The sequence below is a fragment of the Diadema antillarum genome, unplaced genomic scaffold (assembly GCF_040938485.1).
Source record: "Diadema antillarum isolate AM-2024a unplaced genomic scaffold, OU_Dant_1.0 seq00000633_RagTag, whole genome shotgun sequence".
NCBI classification, from domain to species: Eukaryota; Metazoa; Echinodermata; class Echinoidea; order Diadematoida; family Diadematidae; genus Diadema; species Diadema antillarum.
Window position 1 is genome coordinate 775,660 of NW_027271550.1, and position 25,257 is coordinate 800,916.

The 25,257-nt window shown below is 37.9% G+C and overlaps 1 protein-coding gene across 1 annotated transcript; it reads left to right on the forward strand.

Moving 5' to 3' along the window:
* The first annotated feature begins 1,022 nt into the window (after nt 1–1,022).
* LOC139736214 (uncharacterized) lies at nt 1,023–20,822 on the forward strand. The gene is made up of 11 exons (XM_071646948.1): nt 1,023–1,148; nt 3,674–3,708; nt 4,170–4,306; nt 5,247–5,297; nt 6,275–6,438; nt 8,896–9,010; nt 9,924–9,977; nt 10,458–10,678; nt 13,781–13,855; nt 19,339–19,444; nt 20,145–20,822. The coding sequence occupies exons 1-11, from the start codon at nt 1,053–1,055 to the stop codon at nt 20,192–20,194; spliced, it is 1,104 nt and encodes a 367-aa protein (XP_071503049.1). The 5' UTR covers nt 1,023–1,052; the 3' UTR covers nt 20,195–20,822.
* The last annotated feature ends 4,435 nt before the right edge of the window (nt 20,823–25,257 follow it).

A 25,257-nucleotide genomic window follows, 5' to 3' on the forward strand; every position in this document is an offset into this window, starting at 1 on the left:
CAGCATCTCTTTTCGTTCTTTTTGTTTCTCTGTCACGTTCTCCTTTTCAGTCATTCGACTCCTCCATAGGCCTTTTTTTCTTTAAAAAAAGTATATATATATATATATATATATATATGCTTTGCTACGTAAACCAAGTGACGAGCTGCACACATGACTAATTGTGGCCAACCAACATGACAAATGACAGCTAGTTCAGGGTCCAAGATTGAAGTCATGCCTTGACAAAGGGAAACATTTGTCCGAAAATGCCATTTTTCGCAGAAAAACAAATGTTATTATGTGAATTTATGAAATACAGGTTGTAACAGTCGCTTTGCATTCATCGATAGTCGATGGGTCTTTATCTTATCTGTTTCTTTGTGCGAGTGCCCAACTCTTGATCATTGCGGATTGCAAATCTCTGATGACACATGCGACATCAGCCTGCTGTTTATTACACAGACGTCACAATGTAAAATTTATTAAAGTTGAAATTACATTAAAAAGAATTAACACAAAAAATATCAGCAATTAGAAGGGAGAATTCTGCGCCCAAATGCGAATAATAATGTGCATACTTTTGGACCCTCGATCCCCACCCACCCTATTTTAGCGAGTTACAGTATTCCATTCACCTGTTTTTATTCGTCTGTTTCAATTATCCAGTTTACTATGTTACGCAATCTTCGGGTTAAACTTTGGAGTCTTCAGGAGCACAATCCTGACACGTAGTAGATTTCAATGTACGCTGTGCTACATAAACGTAATCAGTTACTAAGTATGTTCAGGCAGGTGGTAACACGCATATATCCCCTGCCCCCCCCCCCCCATCATTATTTGTATGGAGAATATGGGTGTCTTGATGAAAGAATATAATACCAGTACATGCGTAAATATTCATAAATTCATATTCAGGCGTAAATATTCATAAATGAATGATACACGCCAAAAAATCAAAATAACAACAACAACGTACTATAGTCTAGCAAGTAGTAACAGCGTGATATACCGGTAGTCTGTGTTTATTCTAAGCCCCGCCCCCTCTTTTCAGCTGCCCTTGGACAAATTACATGGCCAATATGTCTGCGGCAATGCAGAGAATTAGCAGGGAGCTTTTAGGAGCTTGTCAGCAGCATCATGGAAGACTTCTGCGATGTCTTTCAAATGTAAGTCAAGCGGGCATACCTTTCAATTGAAAGCCTTTGCAATTTAATTCTGGACATGGCTTTGCCCAGGGCCACTAGATTGCGCAGGGCAGGGAATAGATTACAGTCCCACCCGTTTCTTTCTGTGCTGTTTTGTTGTGTTATGAACCATGCCATGGCCATGCGCATGCTGCTTTTGGCCGTTGCTTGTTTACACAGCAGAAATGCGCTGTCATCATCATTGACCAAGGTACAACGTTCGTAGAGAAAACAACTGAAGACACGCTACTCTTAAAATGGAAATGGAGCTTTAAAAGAGCGTAGAGATTATTTTCTATAGGTAAACCTACCTGCAGATATACTCTAGCAGTCTAGCATAGCAGTCATTTTAGCTAGTCTAGCTCTAGACTCTAGTCTTTTAGAACTAGATCTATGTCATAAATTAGAATAAATGTGCAAAACATGTAAAATAGGTTAGCTTTCAAAAGTTTTATTTCACAAGAATACAATACACATTTTGTATTTTACACTAATTTACTTTCTTGTTTACTTTATAGATCATTGGTCCAGAGACTCCAACTCTCCCGTTTTCGACGGGAGATCTCCCGCCGAAAACCCATTTTTGCAAAATCTCCCGTTCTCCCGTTTGAGATTTAATTTCTCCCGCCCTGGCTCTTTGTCTCCCGTTAGAAGGGATTTCTTACTTATTTCTATCGTATGTTGAAAAAATAAGCCTTAGATAGCACAAGAGAGCGTCTAGAACCCTAGGAACTTCGCGCTTCGCACACATCAAGTTGGGGTCTCCCGTTTGCTAGGGGTTTCAGGCGGGAGAATCTCCAGATCAGAAGGCGCTTTGGGTTGGAGTCTCTGTTGGTCATCGTTTGCAAGATTTATGGCCCTGCCCCTGGGTCTGATATGTCTTGATGGCATAGTAAATTATCCTGACCTTAGAGTGGGAGCAAGGGAGAGGGAGAGAGAAGATGAAAAGACTAGTGTCAGTGAAAGACAAGACCAGAGTGGTTTGTCTATGGAGTTTTCAGCATTCTTTTGAAATAGGCGCCACCACTGCCTGTCTCTAATATACTATGGCGGCTTTGCTGTTATACTCGTGAATTCAACCCCACTGTGTGGTGTACATAAGCACAGCGGTGGGGTTTTCTTTCACAGTATATTACTCATGAATGTGGCTTCCACCCAACGCCGTTTCTGCGTGATTGATACAGCAGTGGGGCCAATTTCCGCTGCATAGCATCTTTTCATCCCTCCTTTCCTGTTTTCCTTCGTTCTTTCTTTTCTTTCTCCCTTTTATTCTTGGGAAGACTTCCTAATGTCCCTCAACTAATTTTAACGATATAGATACAATCCTATCTACCTAACCCAAAACCCTAAACCTAACCTAACCTTGCTTGCTAACACACAGATGCTCGCGCACTGCGGCTGGGCCTATTTCCTAATTTCTCTATTGATGCATGACATGAATGATAAAGATGATAACTGACAAGATCTGAGAGTTACATCTGCATGTATGCATTAATAGTATAGAAGGTATGGAGATAAGCCTAGGGGGGGGGGGTGATTATTTCACATACCCTCTATCTTGGCAAGACTTCCATAGTCTACTATATTCCCCAAAGATAATACGTAATGCTCCACCACTTGTCAAGTGTGTGTGTATGCATGTGTCTGTGCATAAGCTCCAGAATTTTTTTTGGGGGGGGGGACAAGGAAGTCTGTCCATTGTCTGTGAGTGTCGTCAGTTGAAACTGCGTATATCTATAGGCTTGTAAAGAAAGCCCGTAGGAGTGCTGACAGTGATATATCAATGCATATTATCATACAGAGCTTGCTCTTTTTTCTTCTTCTTTTTTTTAGGTGGCCAGAAGGGTAATGTGGGCAAGAGTTTCAGGTGGCGTAATGGTTTTCAGGTGGCCCCAAATGAGACTGAAGATATTAAATCAGCGAATTGTAGATTAGTGCTTATGTCTGTGGATATATTATATTGTAAAATATGATATATGATATATATAATATAATATAATATATGTAATATAATATATATACAATGTATATATATAATCATAAAGATTTTAGGTACTGTAATTCAAATGGAAATTTTGAGAATTTTGCGCAACATGAAATCAGCACAAAAATTAAAGCACACAATTTTTTTTTGCCAGTAATAAAATATATACTAGTATTTTATTTCTCATTTTTTACAGATTTTTTTGAAGTGTACAAAAATGTTGTGACAACGAAGATGTACCTTTAGGTTTTTAGTATTCTTCCTATGTTTGAGGTCACACCTATATTGATTGATAGATGCTGTTTATTGTGTGAGAGAAACTAGGCCAAATATTCATTGTTGTAAACAAACTTAATATGTAAGTTAGACCATGCATGCTGCATGAAATGAAATTTCTGTATGATTCATTTCCACTAAATTCTATAATCAAAACCATGAATGATCAGCATTATTAAGAAACAAGGCTTTCTAAGGTGTTTTTGTTTTGTTTTTTCACATCACTGTCTCTGCTTTATTTTTGCAGGATGTACGCATGGGCTTTGTTGGGATGGTGGGCAGGTAAGATATTTTACATTTTGAAGTGGTTGTTTTGATCATTATCTTTATATATATTTCAAAAATGTCATACTAACAGGTAATTTTAATAATTTTTTTTTACAGAAGGAAATGATAATACAGCTATTTGTATCGAGGCATCTTGACTTTGCCTTCTTTATAGGTGTGTATTCTCCTTTAAGACCTGGGAAATAGAAGACAATCACATATCATAGATGATTTATGAAAAACAAAAAACACAAGTGCCTCTCTCTAAACACTTGGCGTACATAGCTGAGTGTAAAGAAAATTATGTGCACAAAGTTAAGTGTAGGAAACATAACGAACTGAGGCGATATTATTCCAGCTCCATCTTTACCTCTTTGTTTTTTTCTCATCAAGTGCTCAAGCAAATGAAATTATAGTTATACCATATCTGTATACTTTTATGGATGCCTCATATATTATCTCTTGGTGGCCATCAGAACCCCCCTCATTCGACTCAACAAAGTGAGTGAAGAGACAGGATGTGACATAATGGTCAAGGCGGAGTTTGCGAATGGCGGTGGGTCAGTGAAGGACCGAGCTGCCCTGTTCCTTATCAAGCAGGGAATTGATGAAGGTATGCTTCATGAAAGATTGATGAGGCTTCCCAAATTTAGGGAGAAAAATAAACAAATTGCTGTTTTGAATTGTGTGAGCTGAAAATATTAGCACTGCAATGAGTCATATGTGCATTAGATGCTCACTTTGGTGCAGCCATGTATCTATAGTCAGTGTAATAAATGATAGCAGCCCTTGTTTTCAAAAGACCTTTAGGTTCTCAAGATAGATCATGCTGATATTGTGTATACAAAGCAGCTCATGAATAAAACAAAAATACAAAAATTTTCAATTTGTGATCACTAATCATTCGAGGAAACTGTAAGTGAAGAGAAATATTTTTTAAACTGTGAGACTAACATAATCTGAAACCACACTTGAATCATGGAGAGAAAAAAGGAGAAAATTCAAGTTGTGTCCAGAAATACCGACACATATACATGCATGAAAAATAGAACACATTTTTGGGAAAACAGGCAGTAAAAAAATTAATGTGCATTGGTAGTTACAAGTCAATGACTCCTGCATGCAGTGGTTTGCATAATACATACAACACTGATAGTCCATGATACAAAGGGACTGGCATGATAAAGTTGCATCATAAATGTTATGTTGAGAGACATAAAACTTGCCTGAGAATATAGGAAAGCATATTCAGCGCTTTGTGTATAAAGGTTAAAGTACAAGATTTTATAACATTGATGTGCAGGAAATGGTGCTTCTTCAATTTGACTAGGATTTCTCAAATTACCCTCCGTATAAAAGTAATTTTTATCTGTTTGTTTGAAAGTAGTCTCTCTTGCCAGTATGCCACTTTAATATCTCTGTTCACTACTGTCAGGTGATGAAATTACATGCCTTGCTATCCTTTTATATCTTGCACAAAGCAATGTTGATGAGATGAAGTAAAATGGACAGGAATGATGTGAATTTGATGATGGTGTTTGATTTCATTGCAGGTCGTCTAAAACCTGGTGGTACTGTAGTTGAGGGGACTGCAGGAAACACAGGTAAATGGAGTCCAAGATCGCTTTTATGGGATGTACTGAGGCATGGTATTAAAGTATTTGTTTTTCCAAGCTCAGCTATTCTACAGTTACAAAAAGCAGTGCATTGTATGCTGTGTATCCTTGCAAACAAGATTGGTTAAACCACTTGGGAGGAAGAAAATAAAATAATACATGATTTGCAGATTCCAAATGCAATTAGCAGGTTCATGCCTACATGGTAATACACTCTTCTGAGATGTCATTTTGTCAGATTTTACCCTATATCTTATAGGCTGTGCCTAGTTTTGAAACATTATCCTGGCATAAACACGTGACCACAAACATTTTCAGAACAGATGAAATTCCCCTGATAGCAATGCCAAACTTTTTAAGACTTTACCCTTATTTCAAGGGCATAAATAGTGCTTGACTCAAAGTTTCAGCTTATACTTACAATATAATTGGAATATGACCTCATCAAGAGTTGTTTGAAGTTTTGTTGTTGTTGTTTTTTTCGAAAATAATGATTTTGAAATGAAAAACAAAAAGTAAACCAGATGTATGATTCATTTATGATATATATATATATATATGTATATATATATATACATATTTATATTTCTAAAAGCTTTGTTGCCTTATCCAGACCATTGTTCTGATGTCAGTTGCCCTTTAATAGCAAGAGTAAAGCAACTGATCAGGGGTAGGGTGTGGAATAGGAATACCACCCTCCCAGAGTAGAGACTCTTTTTTTCCCCCTAGGATGTGTGTATTAATGTTGCAGTGTAAAGCATTTTAGATATTTTCAAGGTTATTAAGTAAAGCCTGATTCATTACTGCATTAAGAGAAATGGCAGCGGAATAATCATTATGTATGATATCAGAGACAGTCTTACCATTACAGTGAAAGTTTTGGTGTTTGTAAAATCAATATGACATTGTTCTGTTGTCATGCGTTCGAGGATTTCATGATGCGTTTTGTTTCCCTGTCCATGCAGGAATTGGTCTAGCCCATATATGCAATGCCATGGGCTTCAAGTGTGTCATCTTCATGCCCAACACACAAAGCCAAGAGAAGATTGACATGCTCAGACTCCTCGGAGCAGAAGTCTTCCCCGTTCCTGCCGTGCCTTTTGACAATCCAGACAACTACAATCACCAGGTAATACCTTTCCTCCTATCACCCTGTCACACCCTCCCCCCCCCCCCCCCACCTCTCCAACCATGGTGCTGTACATGATGAATGTAGGCCAAAATAGATTTGATTAACATATCATTTACCCAGGAAAATGACGTGAATGCACGCGATTTAAGGAAAGTGTTCCCGGGAGAACAATACGAGTACATGCAAGGCACGTGTTATGCTTACATGCCTGGCCAGCATTTGCATCGTTCTCCCGGGCACGGCTTTCTTGAATCGCATACAAATGTACTCCTGTCATTCTCTCATGCACATTACGATATTATGTGTGACTTGTTAGTATGGTGGCATCAATGTCACTGTCGATACAGTAGTTGTCCCCCTGTATGTCCTTATGTAACTTGACAAAGCTGTGTGAACACCGAGGAAAGTGAAATGTACCCACAGAAGTATAATTATAAACTTATGAGTAAACTCTGTGCCTCAGACAAGGAAAAAAAAGTTAAAAAGGTATTGGATTTATTACAATAGAAAACAAGACCTTGGACAATTGCTAAATATCTCACAAATAATCATAATTGTGTTTTTAATGATGTCTAATATAATATGTGTGTTTGTCTGTGTGTGTATGTGTTTGTGTGTTTTCTTTAAGAACACTTCATTCAAGTAGAATGATTCAAGTATACCTCTTGACAGGAGATATTATACTGTATGTATTTATTTTGTATATCTGTGCATATCTGTACATTTGCTTACCAGAACATTCAAGTAGAATGGTTCAAGTGTACTCCTGGACAGGAGATATTACATTTCATACATTTATTTTGTAAACATTCAAGTGGAATGTATATCAATGAATGAAATTGAAATAAAACAAAGTGTGTGTGTGTGTGTGTGTGTGTGTGTGTATGTATGTATGCATGTGACCGTGCATGTGTGTGTGATTTGCAATTGATAGCCCTCAGTTGAAATGAAGGTAGTCTGAATTTTGTTTTAAGGATGGTCTGCAATGCAGTACAATAATATGATGATCATGGCATTGTGTTGTTTGATCTTCCTTTGCAACATGACTTCGCATGATAGCTGGATGGTGCATGGGTGGTGGTAAAAATAAATGGTTAGTTTTTTGCCTCTCCCATGCCCTTCCTTGATTCAGTGCTGCTGGCATTGGCATATTATAATTATAGACTATCATAATATCCTCTTCTTTACACATTAGACAATGGAACGAAATATGTGTATGAAACCTAGATTTTCTCCTTCAGGTCATACTGAAGTTTTAAACTGGAAATAATAATTGATTTTAGAGACCTTTATGGACTTTGATTCTTATTTGGTAGCACCACAAACTGCATCCCAAATCTATGTCATTGTTGTTTTTCATATTTTTATTAAGTAATTAGTATCTCAAGAAGAGATAATTAGGCAACGCTTTATTTACTCGTAGATAACTTAAGTGCCATTATACACCCATTATGCCCATAGAGCGAGCAAACACAGTCACGCCAAAATTGACATTGAGGTGCATCTGTCTGAAAGGGGGTAGTAGAGATTTAATACCTCTATGTTGACTTCTATCTCAGAATCTAAAAGTAAAAAAGGCCACAAATATAAATTGATGCCCAGGCCTATTCCAGAACTGTGTTATCAAGAAGTGACCTGTGCATTTAAACGTCATACCTTTTCAGATGATAGACTGTTGTTGCTATACAGAATCTCACCCTAATTTCTGTGCACTTTTCAAGTTGTTTGGTTTTTTTTTTATACTTGAAGCACATTTAAACTCAACCTTTGGCCATGTACCACTCTTTCAGCAGCAAGTGTACATGAATGAGGCACTGAAGGGTGTAGATAATCTCAACGTTCTCAACAGGTGTTAGTAAACATTTTTGTCACACGCGATGTGTATGATTATTATCTAACAAGTGGTTATCCATTGATAATTTGCACTTAGGTAGCTTACATACCACTTTTGGCAAATTGTTTGCGGCTTTTGCCTTCTGTAGATCTGAGTGCACATTAAAAGAAAACAAACAAAACTCTTTTTATTACCTTTCAGCATGATCTGAAAGCAAATTAAGGCAGGAAACGGCCATGCTGCTGAATTTTGTTAGAGCTGTAGGTAACATTAAATACTTTCATTCATGTTGAATCCCTCTTCTTCTTTCTCACAATTCTTACTTTCTGATGTGATTTCCCATCTATACAAAACTTGCACATGATAAGACTCGTAATGTTAGCCATAAGAAGTGTGAGCATTTATATAGTTTTCCTATTCTCGCAGTTATTTACGAAAAGGCAATCTTCACTGGTCTTAAGGGAAAGATCATTGGTTATTTTTCTTCATCCCATTGTGACTATATGGTGTTTATCATAATTCTTTATTTTTTACTTTTTTATTTCATTATCCTTGATATTTGCTTTTAATTGGAGCACTGCTTCATTAGCTCTTGTTGCCTTCTGCTTTTTGTCACAAAGGCCAAACGCTATGCTGATTCCCTGGAGAATGCCATCTGGACCAACCAGTTTGACAACACTGCCAACCGCCAGGCCCATATAGAAACCACAGGACCAGAGATCTGGCAGCAGACAGGTTGGCCATGACCTTTGAGAATGTGACGTGCAATCATTCATTTCTCTGTTCATCACTTGTACTCCACAATTGCTAGTTTAACCACTTGTGAAATTATCGGAAAGTCCCGATTCACTGAAAATTAGACTTGCGAAATAAATGCCATATACAGTTATTCTAATATTTGTGCTTTCATATTTTTTATTCTATTGTTATTATCATTATTATTATTATAAGGGGGGAGGTTATGTTTTCGTTACTGTTGTTTGTTCGTTCGTTCATTCGTTCGTTCATTCGTTCGTTTGTCCGTGCGCAAAATAACTCAAAAAGAAGTTAACAGATTGGGATGAAACTTGCAGGAAAGGTTGAGAATGACACAAGTACCAAACGATTAACTTTTGGTAGTGATCCGAGAATTTTGGGGGAATTTATGAAGGATTTTTGATATTTTGGCAGGTAGGGTCAATGAACTTGCGAGTTCAGGCTGCGCGCATTTGAGGTTTGCATGCGCGCACTAAAGTGCGTGCTCTAGTTTCTGTTGGGGCGAGGCGCACCGTGCAGCTGAGGGTTTATGACGTAACAAAGGCATCTATATTGGGATTCGGGCGACTCTGCCCACAATGCAGTACGTATGGGTGGAAATAATAGAAGAACAAGATCAGTGGTGGAAATGAGCTGCATGCTTGGCGGAGGTCTGCGCTCTCAGAGTGCTTTTCTAGTTATTATTATTATTATTATCATTATTATTACTATCATTATTATTATTATTACTACTATTACTATTATTATTATCATCATCATCATCATCATCATCTTTAGTATTATTATTATCATTATTATTTTTGTTGTAATTATCATCATCATCATCATCCTTATCATTATCATTATCATTTTTATCATTATTGTGATTATTATTGTTGTTGTTTGTTTCCAGAGGGCAAGGTGAGTGCTGTGACATTTGGAACTGGAACTGGTGGAACCCTGGCAGGTATGTTTAGCACTCTTTGAAAGCTCGTTGTGTGGTTTATTGGCAAAGCCAAACTGCTTTCCAATTCTTATATGTAGGCATGATTCTACGATAAAATGCCAAACGTCATTTAGCTCGTCTGCACCTTGAAGGACAGTTAGGGTGTTAAGAGGCTTTTAAAAATTCTGCAAATGAGACAAACATTCACATCAAAACAACAACAACAACAACATAGGCTATCATATGAAAGAACCTATGTACTCTACCTCATGAATGAAACAATAACCATAGATTTTGCAAAAATTATGGTAAAAAGGTTTTACACCAAACCACTAAAATATAGTTTCTTGGCCTGATTAGGTTAACCCATTTAAGACTAGTCACAAATATTATACTCGGGCAGGTGTTTATGGGAACTGTGTGCAATATTTAGCGAAATCACCTCATCCTCAATGGGTTAATAAATGTACACTCTTCTTTCTGTGATGCGCCACTTGACAGGTGTGGGGATGTACATGAAGGAGAAGAGCAAAGATGTGAAGGTGGTGCTAGCCGACCCCCAGGGCAGCGTCCTCTACAACTTCTTCACCCATGGCAAGATAGAGCGCTCTCCCGGCTCCTCCATCACCGAGGGCATAGGTCAGGGGCGTGTCACCAACAATATGAAGGGCGCCCCCGTTGACGAAGCCATCTGCATTCAGGATGTCGATGCCGTTAATATGGTCAGTCAAGTAACAGTGAATTCTTTACTCCACCTTTCCCTTTCCTAACTAAAACACTCCACATGTCATTAAGGAGATCTTTGTAATTTGGTCATAGATCTTGTACCCAATGAAATGCTTTATAAATATGTCATGACTGTGCAGTTTAATGAATTCATCAATGTTTCACCTACATATTCCTTGCATATGTGATACTGTATAAGCTGTTATTTTTGCAAACAGATATTTTTTCAAATGAGGAAGTCACTTACATATTTGCCAGATGCTGTTTTTGCGATTTAACGCTTATGCTATTTTAAGTGCATTATTGCCCAAAGGCATAACAACTTTTTCGCGTGTTATTTGATTTGCAGTCCAACAGTGATTACAATACTCATTATTGTGTATGTTTACCTGGTTACATGATTGTAATGCATACACACTAAACTTGAATTTTAAATGATTTATTTGCTAGCAGTTTATTCTTTTCTTGCCTTAATGTTTTTTCATGAAATATTTTGATTTGTCTTCCTATGTGCCGAGAGGCTGCAGGTTTACCATCTATAGCTTGATTTTTGCAATGAGTTAGTTTAAGAGTCTGTCAGAAAAAAACACAGCAACAACAACAACAGCATAGTGGAAGGAAAAGAACAGAAAATATAACTTTTTGCATTGTTCCAAGTCAAAGTCATGAATCATGTGACATCATTAAAACAAATTAAAAATTTGTGCACAATATGCATGCTCTTTTTCACCGTAAGACTGCACTGTTCGAAAATTAGAACCACTATACAGAAGTAGGAATGAACATCCCAAATCAATTGTTGTCTTCACCCAACATCATTCACCCAGTGACCCCGTCTGCAAATAGTGTGAATGGTCCACAATTGGTGCTGTGCATCTGATTGCACTCTGATTTGTAAGAAAGCATTCACACCAATCAATTCCAATTAAAGTGCCAGCGATAAGGGACCGGTCAATAGAAAACTGCAATACTGTAATGAATTGCAAACTGGAGGAAAGGTCATGCTCTTGCTACATCTTCTGTAAATCCTCTTTGAATACTTCACTGTTTGGTGACAGTAAATCAAAAGATCAAAAACATGGATAACTTACTCTATCTTGGTGGTGCTTGCTTCTTGTAAAACAAGAATTTACAAGTGTAAAGTGGGTGAGAGGTCTTTCAGTGTATATCAGTGTGATTGCTTTATTTTCTCTTGTAAAACTTGAAATCCTGTTGTTTCCCTTAATGAGAAGAGATTTTTTACATTCCATCATGCTTGAAAACTAGGCAAAAGGTCATTGGGATTTCAGCCTCATCCAGAGAAATTACCTCAAATTAAGCAGATATTAAGGAATGAAAATATATAATTTGTGTATAATTTGCCTCAGTATTAGTTTAGTGATGCATGTCGTGATTAAGTTTTTTTTTTTCTTTTTTAATCTTTAAAGCTTGGCTTTGTCTTAGTAAGTGAGTTGTTGCTACACAAGTCAAGCCCAGGGCAAACTTTATACAAGCTTACAGCTGCCATGAATTTTAAGGACGCATGTTGAGCAAACAACATTCATTGTGTATAAGTCAAAGCAAATCTGTTGAGATGCATGCCCCCTTACAAAATATATTCTCAGTCACCTTTGGAAAAGAAATGCCTGTTTTCTATGAAGTGTTATATTTTGTGAGGGAAACGTATGATATTGTGCCAGTTTGGTCAAATGACATTCGTGTAGCAAAAAACATGTAGCAACAACCACAACAGCCAATATTAAGCCTGCTATATTAGTGCAAGGACATATAAAAATGATTGCTAAAGAAAAACTGTAACAACTACAGCAACAACCGATATTAAGCTTGCTATATTTGTGCAAGGACATAAAAACTTACGCTACATGTAACAAAAACTGGAACAACAATCACAACAACCAATATGAAGCTTGCTATATTTGTGCAAGGACATAAAAACTACTGCTGTAAACAAAAACTGGAGCAACAACCACAACTGATATTAAGCCATGCTATATTTATGCAAGGACATATAAAAATTACTGCTATGAATAGCAAAAACTGGAGCAGCAACTGAAATAACCAATAGGCTTGCTATATTTGTGCGAGGTGCTGTCTTTAAATAGTGTTCAATTTAAGTTTTGTGGCTAGATAAGGTTTTCCAGGCACTTTGATTATGCAGTTCAACCAAAAGTTTGTCTGTGTGTGTTGTGCTTGCTTGAGTAGTATCTCATTTTACAGGGTTAATTGCATTATGATTACACTAGTATAAACAGATTAAGAGTCAATAAAAGCCATGATCGGAGCCGACATAATGGTCACAAGGACGTTGTGATGAGCCAATGTCAACAGCGCTGTCTTTATGATCATAGCACAGCAAATATGCTCTTCACAGAGTTTGTTGTTTTTATGGAGGTATTGATATTGCATCATTAGTTTTTCTCAAAGCTCTCACAGTGACAATGAACTAGCGGAGCAGAAATTGTGTGTTTGTAGTTTTATTTTTGAAGCCGGTACTTATGTCTTCTATACATACCTTCTCGACAACTCTTCATTTTTTTGTGATGAAACCTTTGCTTCATAACATTCAGCAAGATCAAGAAAAAGTGCAAGGTCAAAAGAGGTGACCTAAAAAAGTTATTCCATTGTCTTGAAAAGGAATGGGTGGAATTTAGATAGTATATGTATTGCATATATAGATGTGCAATAAAATTGAGGGGGGAGGATGGGGGTAGGGCATGGCTTGGAAAAGAGCGATTTCAGGATTCTTTGAATTTGTGAGCCAGATCTTTTTCCACATCATCATGCTTAATAATATTTTTTCTGATAATCTCGATTCTGTTTCACTGTACTGCCACAAATCAGCGCAGAATTTATACGAATACCAATTTGGGCCTGTCCACTATACATGGTACCTGCCATTCAAATACAGGTCCATTTGTTTATCTCTTTCTCTTTCCCTTTCTATCTTTCTGTCGTAATCCTGTCTGCCTTTCTTCTGTCACATTCCATTTAAAAACATTGAGCAAATATTGCGCTGAATTTGTATCCCTGATTTGTGTATTGCATCCCCCTTTTGGCTCTTTGACATTGTGCGACATATATTATCTACTCCTCTGTAGACATTCCGTCTGCTAAGTGAAGAGGGTTTCTTTGTCGGAGCGTCATCAGGATTGAATGTTGTGGCAGCTGTGGAGGTAAGAAAAAACAACATCCCAAGATCTTATCTAAATTTCTTGTTTTGTTTCACGAAATTATTTTGTTCAGAGATAGCTGGCTTCTCAAATCTACACTGTATGTTGATTTTCAGAGTGTGTGGAGATTGAAGCACAAATGAATGAAGACGAAAACTCCCCGTCAATTTGGGACTTTTTTTTGAGGGGGAGTTTGTTTTTATCCTTGGTCACAAGAAATGTTATAGTTGTCAGGGATTTGAATGTAGAGAGGAAGGTCTCAGAGCAAAACTGTTTGTTTCACCAGATTCTCATTGACTTCTTTAACCCATTGAGGATCAACTGATTTTGCTACAACATGCATTTTCCATAAACCTCTGCCCGAGTATACTCGGGACTCATCCTCAACAGGTTAAAATGATTTGAGGAGGATTGTTAGCATTTCATATTTCATGTGATGGCAGCTGAGAGATACACAGAATTTTAATGCCTGTACGAATGATTTACCTTATATTACCTCCATCCTCTTAACCCAGTAGACTCAAAATATTGTGATGTATTCATAATGCCTGCATATTTCCATGGCAATTAAAAGACTCTGGTCAGTAGGACAGTACATCGACATGGTCATTTCCACAAAAAGAAAAAGAGAGTAATTGTGTGCTCATGCGAAGTCGACATTGCATGGTCATTGATAAGTCGGTCATGATGCTGATTATGACTTTTCTCTGTTGGTCAAAATGGCTTGTCTTTCTTTCTCTCTCTCTCTCTCTCTCTCTCTCTCTCTCTCTCTCTCTCTGTATTGAATTCATGGGAATTATAAAGTCTTGATAATGTTGCTTCCTGAACTTTTATAATCCATATCGCCCATTGTCACCCATAAATTTTGTAAGTGTCTTTGTGATTGACAATTGATGTTGATTTTATAAAGACTGCAAAAAGGTCAATTCTTTAAAAAAAAAAGAAGAAGAAAGAAATTGATTAGAGAAAATTAGTTCATGCCTTTTGTTTAGTGTTGACCTCCAACGAGTCTGTCAGGATTTTACAGCTATCCCAGTTGGTTTGTATTCTAAGAACTGCAGTAACGCAACAGTAGCAAGGCCACATACTTCTATAAAGTGTTTTGTCAACATCATTCACCAAACTCCTTCGCAATGTTTGGTCCCAGGGACATGGAGGTTTCCAGCGAATCTCTCCCCAAACGTCATCTCAGCAATCATTACATGCTACAAATCTAACCATCATGCTTACCATGATGCTCCCATTCATTGTAATGTACAGAGAGGCAGAAATGCATGTTTTACCGGTACCTGGAAAACGAAACCTACTATATAGAACCAGTTTAACCCGTTGATTTTGCCACAACATGCATTTCCCAGAGACACCTACCCCAGTATACTCGGTACTCATCCTCAACTGGTTAAGTGTGAATTCAAAGACAGATAGGACAACCGGACAGAATTCTCCCCTTCCCCCTTCCCCCTATTGTTATACATGTACATGTAGAGGGTGTGATGACTCCATTCTACATATATATGATGTTCTTAGTCTGCTTCCATGCAGAAGAAAAGAAAATTTCCATAACGAAAAGAAGTACTGGTAACATCTCCAAGCTCTATGGACTCTGTGGTTCAGTCAGCAGGGTGTTGCTGTCTGGATATTTGTGTTGTGTGTGTGTGTGGGGGGGGGGGGCAGCGGGAGAGAAATCAATAGGGAAGGGAGGGATTCCATTATGAATATTTACCACAACTCTCTCTTGTTCATGACAAGTAAGATGCATCATATGCTATTTCATTTCATACTTTAACACTATTTCATACTGTATTTTGCTGATTCATGTTCAGTTAATACTTGCATACCTTCTTCACCAGTCCGTACGCATTTATAAACACATTGGGAAAGAATATAGAAAACGTAATCCTATTAATCTTAAACATTTAGAAGAATGCCAAAAAGTCATGTCCACAGGTTTTCTCATTCTTTTTGCTTCTGCATCTGTGCTTTAGAACACAGATTAGTTAAATTCTGATTCTGAGAAACTCTTTTTTATCATTGAATAGTCATTTATAGGTATTATCTTATATGACAAATCCTTATTTGACTGAATTGAACAAAAGAAGAAGAAGAAACCCTTAATGTGCAGGAATTTCAAAAATCCACATATCAAATGCAGAGGAATGTGAGGTATTTACAGCCCCCGGAAGGGGACTTGGGTCGTTTAGGCCTGATCTTTCCCCCACCTCCAATCTTTGACCGCTACCCGTCAATATTTAGCCCGTAAACTGTCGAGAGCAAATAAGTAATTACTTGAGATTTGCTGCCGAGTGCCACTTAATCATTCTATAATGATTCCATTGTATTTTGATTGGCCCATAAACTAGCACTTTGTATTCCAACAATTTGCTTTTCCGAGTTGGCAGATTATTTGCACATAGCAGTGGCAAACAAGAGATAAGGCAATCATCCTGTGATGTTTTGTGAAATGCTCTCTATATCATCCAAGCAATTTATGGTCTATGCTCTACATCCTTGGATACATATTATAAAAACTATTTATAGAAGTATGCCTGCAAACTGGTTATTATGCTTTGTTTTAGATCCAGGAAAAGTTCTCTCAAACAACCACATTCTGAAAAAACCCCAACAACAACAGCTGTAGATATTTTTGCAACTTTGTGTGTGTGTGTGTGTGTGTGTGTGTGTGTGTGTGTGTTTGTGTCTTGCTTTTTTGTTTTGTATTGTGTGTGTGTTTTTTTTTTTAAGTGAGGTATTAAAGTTGATCTCAGTTATCATACCAAAGCTGTGCTAAGCCTGTATACTCACTAATTATAACAACTAAAAGATGCTTCAATGTGGATGAAACACCAACTGTAGATTGCACTTGATGCTCTTCAATTCTTTTTCTAGTGCTACATTAGAATGAATGTTTTTAATTTTTTATTTAAAAAAAAGATATTGCTTGCAAAAATTTTCTCCTTCCAGCCAAAAGAAAGATAAGAAAATAAGGAACAAGTTACTCCAGTTGATATTTATAATGTTATTCGACATTTGTATGTAGAAAACACATTACTTGAAAGTCCCAACAATCAAGGTATGCTTGGTCTGTGTACCTGATTGTCCATAGCAACGAAGATAGTCCATATAACCATCCATGTACATTTGCATACCACTTCAGATACAACAAAGTACAGAATTTATAGGACTTAAAAGAATATAAATGAAAATGAAAACATTTTGATGTAATTCACATCCTGTTTCTGTTGGAATGTGATAGGTGAATCTTGTGAGTTTTGTGAGTTAAAATTGACTTTCAAATCACTTTTTAAAAATTTGTCTTCACTGTGTGAACACATCAGGATGATTGAGAAGTGCAGATAAGAGTTTGCCAGATAATTGAGATTGGACTGTATTCAGTGTCAAATGTGCCATCTGTCTCTCTGTTGATTTAAGACATATCCATTCATGTTTTGTCATGTAAACTTCTCTGATTGAATAATCATTAGCGCTATCTGTGGCTTGTCCTTTTGCACCATCTTGCTGTTGATGGTTGATGGAATAGTGTTATGACACCAGGGAAAAAGACAAGCGGATCCATAAGTGTAATCTACTGAAGGGGCATTATCATTGCTGTCATAGATAAATGCCTTGTGTAGTGCTTGAGTTTTCCAACTAAAGTAGAAACAGTTGTTGATGATGCAAACACTTAAAGTGATCCCACTCAAATCAGTGTGGAAGACAATTTATGTACCACCATCCTGAGAGACAAAGTGTCTAAAGGAGCTTGTTTATTGCTGTTGGGTTTTTTTCGGTTTTTGTGTTTATTTATACTTTTGTAGAGGAAATCAGAATGCAGCTTTCTTGGAGTTAGATGACAATGAAAGTAATACTGTACAGAATCTGCAAATCCTAAAAATACACTGAGATCTTATGAAGGGTGCACCTTTGATTCTCAAAATCGTATAAGATTTCATCAATGAGCCATCCATTGATCATGGGGAAGTGGGAGGGGGGATGCAAATAACAAATCCAGCTAATCTCTGTAGAGTTTGTAAGCATCCACTAATGAGATATTTATTACGTGGCTTTATGGCAGTGGGCTGCACCACATGCATCTGTGCATGCTTCAAACCACCTGTGATTCATTAGTGTAATCAGCATTTAACTCCTGATTTTCTTGTTGCTATAAACAGAAATGGGAGGGGGGGGGGGAGGATAAAGCACTGTAGTCATTTGCCAGTCATGTGTGTGTGAGTTTAATTTAAATGTAAATGGCAAAATATTCCCCCAAAATCTCATAAATGAAAGCCCCTCTTTAACATTAGGAGTGCTCAGTGCAAAGTACATATAATTTAGTTGTATCACAAACACCCCACCATACCAAAATCTTGCAATGAAACCACTAATACTGTATAAAGAGACGTCACAAATTTTCTTAGTAAACCGTCAAGGTGACAGTTTATTCTAGAAAGGGATTTTGATTAAACTACTGTGTATTGTTCATATTTTGTATATTTAACAATACTTAATATTGATTACACTGATTAACATTTTTATATTGGTTATTTTTATCCCTACCTCACATTTTAGAACAGTATTATTCTCAAGCAATAAAGCTTCTTCTTTTTCTTTTTAAATCTGCAAATGTTAGAAGGGGCTTTAACCCTAACTAGGCCTGGGGGGGGGGGGGGGGGGGCTCGCTGTTTCGCACGATGTATCGCTATTGCTGAAAGCTATCTCTGTGACGTTTCATGACTTTTTTCTTTCGAGTCTCCCGCATCTTTTGACACCAAATTTGCAATGCCTATTATGCATAAATATGTGCGTGCATGTCAGACCAAAAATTGTTCAAAAACATGAATTTGTATACAATTTCAATGCTAACTGTGCTTACAGGCAAATTTCATAAAAGCATGATTATTTGGGGGTTTTATTGATTAAAATCAATTTATAACACATTTCTTGTTCGGAACGATGTCACAGACAAATTTCATCGGAAAAACAATGAAAAACATGAAGTCGAAAAACAGAAATACATAATCTGATATCACAATTTTTTTCTCTTACATTAATTTGCTAAGGACACTAAAAAGAATATTTACGCAAAAAATTTGCCTGTTTTGAGCTGTATTTTGTGATTTATACCAAATAGTCTGATTTCATGCATCATTATGCATAAATTAGCACAATTAAGCATAAATGATAATTTTTTGACAAATCAACATTTCATGGTATGTTAGATTACATTATAGGCAATGTGTGTGCCAATTTTCATTGCGATCTCGCGGTTGACGGCCGAGATCTGGAGGGGTGGGGGGGGGGGGGGGGGCTTGGAAGTTGCGTTGTTTTATGACTGCTGATTTTGTTCTGTTTTTGGACATGTCTGATGCATGATACCATTCTACATCCTTATTACAAATTAAAAATCATATGAGATTAACTAGTATAGGAGCATTGATGAAGGCAATCATGCATACGTAAACTTGATAAACTGTTCTGACTGGTTGCAGGTTGCCAAGAAACTGGGACCCGGTCACACTGTGGTGTCATGCTTGTGTGACACTGGACAACGATACTACGCCCGTCTTTTCAACAGGGCCTGGCTGCAGGAGAAAGGTCAGGGGAATCAAAAGGATTCCACCAGATTTATTCATTCATTTTTATTCATTTCATTCTTTTATGATGGGGAGGAAAAAAAAGAGTACAAAAACACAGCTATATGATATACCCTGTGGTGCTGCGAATGTGCACATGATTATTTGACTTTTTTTTTTCTTGTGTTGTTTCAAGTCCATGTTACAGGGGATGGCTAGTAACTGATCAGTGGGAATCAGTGGGAATGCTGGGGGATGATTGTTCCAATCCTTGTGGGATTCATTTAAGAGTACATTATATATCTATTGTTGTGTGAAAATTATTTGCTTCAGAATGGTCTCATATTCAAGTAATGTGCAGTTCAATGTTAACGATCGCCCCGTCACTGTACAGGCATGCTAACCTGGAAACATTAAATTGCACATTACTTGAATATGAGACCATTCTGAAGCAAACAATTTTCACATAACAATAGATATACGTGTATAATGTACTCTTAAATGAATCCCACACGGATTGGAACAATCATCCCCCAGCATTCCCACTGATCAGTTACTAGCCATCCCCTTTAAGTTAGTTGTTGCATGCAGGCCTGAATTTTAAAAAAAAAATGTCAATGTAGGGCAATTTGTCAGTCAGCTATAGTTATGTCCAAGTAGTCGTTCAATTGCTACAGACACTGGTTTCAGTTGGTTTCTTCTCTTTCTTTTCCACTGCCCAGGTCTCCTGGATACACTCCCTGAAAAGTACCACGGTTACCTACACTCATGATGACCTGGTTCCAGCCAGGCACAGTTGGAGCAGCTGTCAATTAACTAGTCAAGCATTTTTTTTCTTTTTCTTTGTTAGATGAAGAGCATCCTTGGGAGATAATCAGTGATGTAATTTTATAGTCATTCAATTTTCATTGGCATTAATTCTATCTCTGCAATCCGTACATATTGCGTGGTATTTACAATGTTTCAGAGAAGAATTACCCAAGGTGGAACACACAATGCAGAAGAAAAACAAAACAAAAAAACAGACAAACCAGGAACTGACAGAAAAAAAAAAAGATCAGCAAAATTTGCATCAATTGATCATGTCATTGTCATGGAAATTTCCTCTTTATTGAAAAGGTGGGAGCTACATGACAAGAAAGTGTGATTTGGAGTCCCAGCTATCAAAAGCTGGGGTCGGTATTGTAGTCATGTTGAAGACCAGTTGCCTTGAACCAAGACTTTGGAAAATGGCAAATCTGTAAATCAGTATCACACGAAAAAAACCAAGAGAATAAAAAAATGCCTTTCATTATACATAAATGTGTTTGTGTGTGATGGTGCTACTGCATTCTGGAAAGTGCATTTTTGTATAATGTGTAAGCTCTGTCCTGCCATGTGAGTGCTGAGGGAATCTTCTACAGGAGAAGTGATCATTAGTTTGAGTTTTGAAAGCCATCTGTGACAGCTTGTTATCATTATTCTCATGGAAAACAAGCTTGAATATGCACTGACAGCTTCCACTTTATGAGTGTGTTGGCACTGACAAAAATTAAAATGTATTTTAACAATACTCACCAAATTAACTCCAGGTGGCTAGATGGTGGTTATCGTTCGTTTTGGATCATGGGCGCACAAAAATCATCCATGATGACATTTTAGACAGAATCAATGATTTTCAATTTACTGCTCTTTTGTAAACTGAGGAGATAATTTGACACAATTATGGACAATTTGATATCATTAGTCATTGTTGGTGTGAATATGGTAGGCGAACTTACCAACTGTGTGTGGCAAATTTGTATCTGATTGTCTCTCCTATAGAGACCCACTTCAAATCCTATCAATGCATTCTACTCAGAAACAGGATGAAAAATTGGTGGTGGTTGTGCTCTTTCTTTTGTTGTATGAAGTTCTGATAAGGCGATAGAAATAAAATATGCAAAGTAAGAAAAGTGAGAAACATAAAAGGAGGAAGACTATAATCAGTAAATCGTTATTTGAAAGAGACCGACAGAGATTCCTTGGAAATAAACTATTGTATTAACTGTCTCTTTCAGCCTCATCATGCATGCAGTAATAACTGATATTAAGCCGTCCAAAAGAGGGCGCTATTTAGCTTCAGTTGACTTGTTTACAAGTGTGATTTGTGAATCGTTACGCAAGTACATTCTTTTTTTTTTCTGAATCTCTCAGACACTAATTCTTTGAATTTGTTGATCTTTTTGTGGCGTCTTTTACTCCAGTGTCACAAAGAAAGCTGCTCTCCGTAATTTCGGACGTCTTTATGCTGCGCGTGTGCTAACGCCACCGACTTGACAATTCCGCCCAGCATACTGTGTGTAGTTATGAGTACATAGCAATCTATCTTTACTATGCGTCGTGTGATTCAATGGAAAGATCTAGACAAGAGATTTATGTCAAATTCTTGATTATCCTTGATGTAATAGTCATACCTCGCTTAACGAATGGGCGGCTGGATATCGATGATGGACTTTCAAGTAGTGTGGTTAACTGTTGTGATCACCGGTTATCCACTTATGTGCCAAAGATTTGACGAATTGCCTGAATTAAGCTCATTGTCTGATGTATCGCTGATGATTTTGGAAAGACGGCAAGTCTGGGTTGGAGAGATATTGATAGCGCTGTTCTTTTGAATATCATCTTCCTTCATCATTTATACACGTCTACTTGTATACTCAGCCAGACTCTAGGCCCGTGGGTTGTGGTTTGTTTGCGGTTACAAGTTGTAACCGCAAACAAACCACAACAACTGTGGATTGGAGTGCTATAGCACACACTGTTTTGCGTTGTTTTTGTATTCACAGCGCCACGAAGTGTAGTGTTTAGTCGCGCAATAATTTTTTGAGGTATCACTGTTCATTGCTAATACATGTACATGTTTCCCAATTTTTTCGTCAGTAATTTTTACTTTGGGTGTCAAGGAATTACTACCGTCACTTTTACTTAATGCTTCTAACCATGGTTAAACTATACGAGGTCTTTTTCAGATGATTTCTATTGTTTTTATTGATAATTTGTAATATGTTGGGGGTTTTTTTAATGACTAATCTAGTGCGGTATGTTGCCAAAATGTAAAACATGGGTGTTTTTATGACGCATTTATGCCTTTTTCTTTTCTCTTACAATCATGGGCTGATGATGATAGTTTTGTTTGCTGGATTTCTAAAAATCAATTTTCACGAATCCTTCACTGCAATAATGGTGAATGACTAGTGTAGAATGTTTGGGAAGACTACTTCTCGGGACCATTTGAATGATTCATTGAGTCTCTCAGTGTGTGATGTTCAGTGGTTCATAGAAGCTATTAGTTCTATCATTTCAGTCGTTTTAAAGGAATTTTAGTGAGTTTTTTTTTCTCCTTTTACAATCCTTTGTTTAAAGGTGAGGGGTAAATTCAGTATGTTTACGTTTACGTCTATCATAATACAATGTTCTCAAAGCTTTATAATGAACTGTCAAATGAATATATATTTTGAAATAAACGTAGTAGATGATCATTCTGCAGCGTGTCACTGTATTTTTGTTGTACAGTATTCACAGAATGCACGACGCAAAACCTGTTGTTGGTCGATACCACGAGAAAAAAAAAAACTTGTACTGTCATACATTGTATGTGATAAATTTTTTTTTCACTATTATGACTTCATTTCATTCAAATGGGATATCTTTGTTATACAGTACAACGTAATGTGGGAGGTTTTTTTCGACAAAAGTGTCAAGTACAGCTATAGGGCCTACATCAATTTGCTTACTCATTTTTTCTGCAATCCCCAAAAACAAAAACAAAAAATCTTCTGCTTTGATAGATATTTTGTATGAAATGATGTTAATATAAAGTCATCGCTCCACTATGAGCGATTTATACATCATAAAATTACATTACACATTATGTTTTGGGCCCCGTTTTATCAAACGATAAAATCGATTTTAAGTTTCCTTACTACACAGGCTGCCATAGACTTACAGTTGAAATCAACTATATAATCAATTGTAACTCTTCATAAAACAGGGCCCTGGACTTACACAAATCAAGTTACACACAACTAGAGAGGATATGATACCATGCATGCATCATGCACATACTATGTCAGAATGTCAAATCAAGTCAGATTCTTTAAGGCCGTGTCACACCTTTCCGGGCAAGCCTTGCGTGCGACTTGTGAAAAAAAAATTTTACTACCCGAAGGTCCCCGCAGATGACCCGCACGTGACAGTACCAAGTACGTATCTCACCCGTAGTCGCCCGGAGGTGCGCACGCAAATTCTATTTACCTGCAACCGTGTTTAGGCCCTGTCACACCTTTCCGGGCAAGCTACGCGGGCTTGTTGCGTGTAGGGACTTTCCAGCATACCGGACAATGTCTGAGGGCGGACAAGGAATTGGGCGAGTTTTGCATGTGTCTTACTTGCTGGACGCGTTCTACTTGCGGGTATTCTGTGTGACCTGCGGGTATTTTCGCCGCATTATACGGGGATTGCAAAGTACCTGCGTTCGAGTTGCCTGCGAGGTGCTGCTGCTAAGGGTCTCCTGCTGGCGTTCTGCGTGGACCTCTGCGGGCAAACCCCGCGACTCACCCGGAAAAAGTTTTGGTCATCATCAAAACTTGGCTGCGGGTAAATCAGACTTGCGTGCGCACCTCCGGGCAAATACGGGCAAGATACGTGCTAGGTACTGTCATGAGCGGACCACCTGCAGAGAGCTCCGGGTAGCAAATTTGTTTCCCCGCAAATCAACCCGCAAAACTTCCCTAGATACGGCATGACAAGGCCTTGATCATGCCCAAAACTTGTTCCCAGTGACTCGCGGGGGTTTGTCTGCAGAGGTACACGCAGCCGAACACCAGTAGGAGATCCTTACCGGCAGCACCTCGCAGGCAACTCCAACGCAGGTACTTCGCAGTACCCGTAGGTCAGAAAACGGATCGGTTTCAAAGCTCTCACGCAGGTCACACGGAATACACGCAAGTAGAAGGTAAGTGGCACGCGTCTAGCAGGTAAGACAAAAGTGCGAAACTCGCAAACATTCTTGTCCGCCTGCAGAAAATTCTCCTGCGTGCTGGAAAATCCCTACTCGCTACAAGCCCTCGTAGCTTGCCCGGAAAGGTGTGACACGGCCTTATGCTTTGCAATATTTTTATGAACGTGTTGACATGGATGAGGGATGTGCAATTCTAAGCGTTAGAAACGAGTCCATTGTACAAGAAAGCGGCAACGTATGTGTTTTCTTTTATATTCCGTCCTTGGTCGGGGTTCATCAGGACACTTTATTGACTATCGCGTTCTATCGTTCTTGCTTTTTAATTTTATGTACTGTATCAGCTTTGTTTATCAGCGGTTCCAATTAGGTTGGTACATGTACTAAAATCAGGTTGAACGATAGCTTATAACCAAACACACACAACATTGATATTCAACTCGCTCTTCGTGATTTTATGTGTCAGCTTAGTCAGTGTACTGATTATTTGTTTGTGTTCATTTTATATAGATTTAGCCTCTCGTATACTTTTTCAGTGATACAATTCTGTAAATAATCGTATCCCCACATCGGCAGCAACGTGTCACATAAGGAAAGTAATGTCCAGAGCCTTCTCACGCCCTCAACGGCTCTACTTCTGCTGACAGATCCTCCTGCCGATCCCTCCTCGGACAAAGCTTGTCCCGAGGGTGGCTCAGGTGGTTGTCGACGGGACAAATGCTCAGAATCCGCAGATTCTCGCGGATTTACAACTACAGCTGGGGCACCGACATTACTTCATCTTATGTGTGTGTTTGTCTGTTGTTGGTTTTTTTTTTAGATGCCATAGGTGAGAGGAGGCGGTGATTTTGCAGCAT

Bases quoted from the DNA above. Each gene is read 5' to 3' on its own strand.
- LOC139736214 (XM_071646948.1), top strand. From the start codon at position 1,053: ATGGCCAATATGTCTGCGGCAATGCAGAGAATTAGCAGGGAGCTTTTA. The intron at 6,439-8,895 runs GTAATACCTTTC...TTTGTCACAAAG, and splicing joins CAGACAACTACAATCACCAG to GCCAAACGCTATGCTGATTC. The intron at 10,679-13,780 runs GTCAGTCAAGTA...ACTCCTCTGTAG, and splicing joins ATGTCGATGCCGTTAATATG to ACATTCCGTCTGCTAAGTGA.